The 7,051-nt window shown below is 35.5% G+C and overlaps 1 protein-coding gene across 2 annotated transcripts; it reads left to right on the forward strand.

Moving 5' to 3' along the window:
- The first annotated feature begins 2,501 nt into the window (after positions 1–2,501).
- LOC114241778 (uncharacterized) lies at positions 2,502–4,855 on the forward strand. 2 transcript variants are annotated; one of them, XM_089733154.1, is made up of 3 exons: positions 2,502–2,574; positions 3,056–3,172; positions 3,499–4,855. In XM_089733154.1, exons 2-3 carry the CDS (start codon positions 3,122–3,124, stop codon positions 4,312–4,314), a joined length of 867 nt encoding a protein of 288 aa, XP_089589280.1. In that variant the 5' UTR covers positions 2,502–2,574; positions 3,056–3,121; the 3' UTR covers positions 4,315–4,855. The 2 variants fall into 2 exon arrangements, with proteins under 2 accessions (XP_089589280.1, XP_089589279.1); XM_089733153.1 differs by lacking the exon at positions 2,502–2,574 and adding an exon at positions 2,615–2,898.
- Positions 4,856–7,051: the final 2,196 nt, after the last annotated feature.

Genomic DNA, 7,051 nt, shown 5'->3' on the forward strand with positions numbered 1-7,051 from the left:
AATTAATTAATCTGAGCGATAAAAATAAAGATATCTAGTAAAGGGGGCCCACTTAAGGGTGATAATTTGTTTAATTAATTATAAATAAATAAAAGACGAAAAAACAACTTTTACATTCGAACATTAACGAACAAACGACGAACAAATAATTAAAAATAGAAAAATCCGAAAATAAAAAAAGGGTGGACAAATTCACTGAGCCCACAATGACATCTACGAATAAAATAATAATATCATGTTTTTTTTGCCTTTTCTAAAGCTAGCCTTAAAGAGAGATCAAGAAACCTAGTAACATGAAAGCACTTTAAGGTAGTTAGGGTTATATTGATACATAAAATAAAAATAAAATTATTGATATTTACGTTTATTTGTACACAACACAATTCACACAAAATTACAATTTTTTTTAGGGATTTTTCGATCAACAATAGTAACTAGTTTATAGTTACTATTGTTGATCGAAGTACGGGGGACACATCAAAGGAAAAACAAAATTGTTTGTTTTTATATAATTCCGAGCATTTTCATATTTACTCACCTTTTAAACCTTCTCTGGACTTCGACAAATAATTCAAAACATAAATAAGCCAAATCGGTCCAGACGTTCTCGAGTTTTAACGAGACTAACGAACAGCAATTCATTTTTATATATAGAGATGAAGATGATAATATGGCGTGAAATGAAATGAAATAAATTGAAGATGATTAATTTGAGACATTAATCAACTGGGATGAAATGAAATGAAATTAGATAAGATAATATAGGATGAAGTATAATCTCAAGTCGTCATTTACTGAGAATTTTTCAGTGGACTTTTGGAGGATCCCGAAAAGTTACGTCCAGCGGCTTTGTTTAATTTTCCCACATTTGTGCACTTTCACAGATATTAAACAGTTAATAAACCACCGTTATTACAAATTTAAATATGCAGAAGCACTAAATAGACAAAATAAAACAAATCACACAACTTCACTCCTCGCGTTCTATGGAGGATAGTGGTGGATAGTGGTAAGGAGAACCGTCTGTCTCTCTGTTTAAAGAAGTGTCAGTTAAAATCTGATAAATAAGGGTGCCGCTACAGTAGCAACCGGGTAAATATTAAAAACGGCGCTGAAAGTTATTAGAATAAGATAGACAAATAAAAAAGGGCGAAAGAACTGTAAGGACTACAAATTTACAAAAAGTATTTTATTTAAAGCTGACAAGAAAATGCAATCGATGTCTCTACGTTTTACCACAGCAATAATTATAAGTTATATTGACGAAATTAGTTTGGACTACGTAAACATATTGTGAGGTCTTGTATATTACACGGTCACTAACTACTCTAGTCATTAAATATATTAAATTTCCTAACTCAGCCTACTTCAATCAGTTAAAAACTGCTCAATTCATATCACCCTATGCCTATGTTAGCGCCATTCTGGAGGATTTTTGAACTGTTATTTAGTGCTGAAAGTGGGACACTTTTTCAAGCTTCTCTCTTATATGAGACAGTTCTCCTTACCTCTACCATCCATATCGCGTTCCCGCCAAAAAGTCCGAATTACATTTTTTTAAGGAATTTTATGACCTGGTAACAAAGACCTTTAAGTCATATCTTATTTTAATTTATATTCTTATTTTTAGAAAAATGATATGGAGTGAAATGAAATGAAGATGATTAATTTGAGACATTAATCAACTGGAATGAAATTAAATGAAATGAGATGAGATGATATGGGATGAAATCTAATCTTAGTAAAATAGTTGAGATTTTTTCAGTGGACTTTTGGAGGATCCCGAAAAGTTATGTCCAGCGGCTTTGTTTAATTTTCCCACATTTGTGCACTTTCACAGATATTAAACAGTTAATAAACCCCCGTTATTACACATTTAAACCTAAAGAAACACTAAATAGACAAAATAAAACAAATCACACAACTTCACTCCTCGCGTTCCCGCCAAAAAGTCCCGAATTACATTTAAATGATTATTCGACATAGATTATCATTAAGGATGGTATTACAGCAGCTAAGCGGGTTTTAATTATAATTTAAACTTAATGGCTATGGGCAAAGTGTAATAGGCCAAGCAGAATTGAGGTTAAATTTTTATTTAAAACTATATTAAAGATTGCCATAACGCCATTCTTCAAATTATTTAAAAAAAATCTACAAAAAAGGTTTTCCATTCCCATTTAATTAAAAAGAAAGCCTTGCCAATGAGCATTTCTGCTTTGCATTTATATTAATTTTACCACTAAGCTCTCTTTTCATACTATTCTTGAATTTCATTTGGACAAGGAAATCTCCCCCGTTTCACAAGATCAAGCAAAATAATTTAACAAAAAGCATTGTGACTACTCAGTTGAACTTTCAGTAGGTACCTATGTTTTCGAAATTTCACAGAGATTTTTGGTTTCAAATCATCCAACAGATATGACTTTGGCTTTTCCGCAAAACATTGAGTAATGTTCCCTTTGCCTATCTAATTATTGAACGTTTTTAGTTACATTTAATTTTAGGCTTTTTGACTGGAGCGCGAGTTGCAAAATTGTGTAAATTGTTTTATTCTGTTAATTTAGTGCATAGGTAATACACATATATTAAATAAGAATTTAGTGTTTCATTAGGTTTAAATGTGTAATAACGGTGGTTTAATAACAGTTTAGTATTTGTGAAAGAGCACAAAATTAAATATGAGAAAACTATAACAACCCCGCTGGACGTAACTTCTCGGGATCTTCCAAAACGTTCACTGAAAAAGTCGCAGTAAAACTCATTTTACTGAGACGATATTTCCTCACCTCATTCCACCCATTTCTTTTTATTTAATTTCATCCCGATTGATTGCAGCCTCAAATAAATCAACTTCACCTCATTTCATCCATATAATCATTCATCATCATTTTCAAGGTGGGTGGCGCATTTACGTTGTAGATGTCTATGGGCTCCAGTAACCATTTAACACCAGGTGGGCTGTGAGTTCGTCCACCCATCAAAGATATAAAAAAAAAAAAAATTATCACTCCATACAATTTTATAGTAACAAATTTAACTACTTATTAATCAGGAATCGAACACACGAAGTCAGCCTATTTGTAGAATAACATCCAGTATTTTATTCTGTTACGAAAAAATGCCACAATTTTTTCAAGTTTTACGATGCTATAAGTGTTCGGTGTTTCAAGTAAGTATAAGCAATTACGTATAAGATTAGTGCCGTATCACATTATTTAATTTATTTGTTTTTAAATAATGGCATAACCATATTTTATTAGAAAAATTATTAGTTTTTATGGCAAAAGGTTGTTGTTCGGAACTTGCTTAAGCTAGCTCACCCAGTAAATGCTATCGTAATTTAGGTCTTCTATTCTATGATAGCTACCACACCCCCGAGACCAGAAGTTATGACAGTTAGTTAGTGACTACTATATGATTGACTCTCGAATTATTATAACGTGTCTGCACTTTTAAGGTTAAAAATAAGATTTGATGAACTGTTACAATTTTCAGGTTCATCAAGGTAAAAAGTCAAATAAATGGAAATGTAAACTTTGTGGTGGGAAGCAGTCTATTAAAAGGCATTATGGTCTTGGCACTAGCAAGGACTGCCGCATACAAGTTCAGAAATTGAATGGGATTCGAGGCGTGATTGATGAACTCTACGATTCTACATCGCCAAATGAAAGTTTAGATGAAAATACTGAGACTGAAATAACAGAAGTTTCAAATAAAAACATTGAAAAGAAGAGTAAATGGACAGATTTTACTATAAATAATGAAATTGAAAATATTTATGAAGGAACAGATGATAATAACTATCCCGATAACCAAGAAGTTATTTCAGAATTACCTAATAAGCGTAAAAAGACGAAGAATCACTATAAAAATAAAAACAAAGAACAGATTACAATCAATATAGGCAATGAATTTTGCGACCCTAGAGATGGAAACCCAAACTTTAATTATCCTTTAGATACAATAAATAAAAAAAACATTACTACTACTGAAGACTCTGCAGAAAGAATAAATAATGATAATGAAATGGAATGTCAAGGAAATGAGCTTTTCAATGACAGTTGCATATTAAAAGACACAAATCTGAAAATAAGCCAATGCAAGAAATTCTGTAACTCTTTAGAGATTGTAAAAAGAAATAAGCTGAATAATGCTAAAAGTCAAGTTAAAGAATCAAAATGGAAACAATTCAGTGAAAATAATGAAAATCTCTTTAAAATAGAAGACTCAAAGCATACTTTAAACCAAAGAAAAACAATGGAATTTTCAATAACCGAAGAGTCTGATTTAGATACCATACTTGATATTTGAATTGTATTCATGAGAATGTTATGTTTAAAATTAGTTATAATTAAAGACTTAAGACCTAATTAAACAGTATGTCCATAAATCTGCCTAGTATAAGTACTAGGCAGAATTATGAAATACTAAGCAGAATTACTAAGGTAAATACTTAATTATATCACAGTCTTATTCAATTTAAAGGCAACGCAAAGTAGAGAGTTCTCTACAGCTCACTTAATCTTAAGCCACTAAACTTCATAGTGTGTTTGCCTGGCCCTATATAAGATTAAGTGTGTGCTGTGATGAATTAAAACAATTGACCACCAATTGGTGGCCTTGACATTTTTAGGGGTAATTTTCGTTTGGGAAATTGCTTAGGTGTTGAACTAGGGTCTAACTAACAGGATGACTAGTTACAGTTATCAAGAAGAATATTTTATTTGCCAGTGCAAATACCATACAAAATTCTTTCGCCTGTATGTCTGGCAATGCAAGGTTTTTTTTCGGGCTGGGAGTTTAAACTTCTACGAAGTCTGTTATGTGGATCTTGACGATCTGCAGATGTTGGGAGCAGACCATGGACCCAAGGACATTTTTAGGGGCCTTCCGCATTAAACGACCCCTGCACTCTTATACCCGACGCCAGATCTCCGTCCGGGGTCAGAACCCGGTCAGAGTAAGGGGGTTCCCGTGGTCATCAACTATCGTGGCGCCACCCTTGGACGCCCGACCGACGGATAGTCGATGACCAATGACACCGGTCTCCGCGGTACGGCGGCCCTACCAGGCCGCCCGGGCGATGCCGCTGGTGTTCCGGGATACTTCGCTGACCAGCCTGCCGGGTCAGAACGCGATACACCGCCGACCGGGTTGCTCTTCCACAGTATGTTCGGCGACGACAGCGACGACGGCAATGCGGACCGCGTTGTCACATTCTTCTGGTGCCAGCACGCTAGAGTGACGGTAGCGTGCGGCGCAGCCTCGACCCCCTCAGGTTGACCCGTGACCATCACCGGGAGGAGACTGAGCGCAAGACATACCTTAGGCGTTCGTCGCGCTAGCGATCATTCATTTCGTGCGGCACTCTCTTATCTTTTTTTTACTTTGGCATTTTGATGCATATAAACAAAGATTGTTTTGATGCTAATGTTGAAAGCTGGTGTTCACTCAGGCAAATCGTCAGCCTCCACTATCGTAGTTTCCGGGCGACCACGTGGTTCCTTTTTTAGACTACAATATCCATGTTGGAATCGTTCAAACTAATAACGAATCGTGTGTTCGTTTGTAGTGTTCACTCCACATCATTAATTAATGTTGTGAGCTGTTAGTGCGGCATTACGGAACTATTTATTCATTAATTACTCGTATTTTTTTAGGCAACATAATTAAAAATATTACAAATTAGTGCAAACAAAAAACACTAATCAATAAATAAATAGAAATTGCTGAATTAGAAAATAGATTTTCATATTTTTGAAAAAAAAATCATTTGAGCTAAAAATTTACTGCCAATTTAATACATAAATTACAATTAAAAAATGCCAGTATTGTGAAACTTCATACCTTACTCGACCAAGCTAAGTTTGCACCTCGCTGGAATCATGGAATAGATAAGGTTGGAAAAGCCTTTGCTCTAATTTTGTATTAGGACCAGTGTCGCCGCTTCATCCCCACTATTTTAATTTCTACACATACACATACTATGATTACAAGTATTTCGCACACAACAAAAACACACATAAATCTCAGGACAGATATTCGTTCGCAAACTAGCACAAAACTCCCGTAGGCATACACACTCGCACACGCAAAAAGGCAGTAAAAATGTTCATACACGCTAGTGCTTGATAAAACCGATATTCTTTATCGATAAATTATCTGATGAATTAATGGGGAAAAATGAAACATGAAATAAATCTCTTCTTTTTCTCCACCTTATCCCACTAGGTGGGGTCGGCACAGCTAATTTTTCTCTTCTATTCTCTACTATCAGCCGTCATCTCAACACTCACTCCTCTCTCTCTCTCATATCGTCATTCACACACTCCATCCATGTCTTCTTCGGTCGACCTCTTCCCCCTCTACCTTGCACAACCATTTCCATACATCTCCTAGTCACATGCATCTTCTCTCTACGCATCACATGTCCATACCACGCTAACCGCCCGCTCCTTAATTTGTTGTTTACCGGGGCCACTTTCACTCTTCCTCTGATATACTCATTCATGAAATAAATATGAAAAAAAACTATTTTACTTTTATTAATTACAAATAGTCACTGTCCTTGGAATAAAACGTATTTGTTAAGCACTTGGCGTTTGCTATTAATTGCGAATGAATTTTTCAAAACTAAGTCGAAGTCGTTTGAAGTCGTCGTGGCCTAAAGGGTAAGACGTCCGGTGCATTCGTGTGTAGCGATGCACCGGTGTTCGAATCCCGCAGGCGGGTACCAATTTTTCTAATGAAATACGTACTCGACAAATGTTCACGATTGACTTCCATGGTGAAGGAATAACATCGTGTAATAAAAATCAAACCCGCAAAATTATAATTTGCGTAATCACTGGTGGTAGGACCTCTTGGGAGTCCGCACGGGTAGGTACCACCACCCCGCCTATTTCCGCCGTGAAGCAGCAATGCGTTTCGGTTCGAAGGGTGGGGTAGCCGTTGTAACTATACTGAGAGCTTAGAACTTATATCTCGAGGTGGGTAGCGCGTTTACGTTGTAGATGTCTATGGGCTCCAGTAACTACTTAACACCAGG

This window comes from Bombyx mandarina, chromosome 15 (assembly GCF_030267445.1).
Source record: "Bombyx mandarina strain Sakado chromosome 15, ASM3026744v2".
In the NCBI taxonomy this organism is placed as follows: Eukaryota; Metazoa; Arthropoda; class Insecta; order Lepidoptera; family Bombycidae; genus Bombyx; species Bombyx mandarina.

Excerpts from the sequence above, each read along its gene's own strand:
- LOC114241778 (XM_089733154.1), top strand. The coding sequence starts at position 3,122 with ATGCCACAATTTTTTCAAGTTTTACGATGCTATAAGTGTTCGGTGTTT. Across the intron at positions 3,173-3,498 it reads ATAAGTGTTCGGTGTTTCAA|GTTCATCAAGGTAAAAAGTC; the intron begins GTAAGTATAAGC and ends TACAATTTTCAG.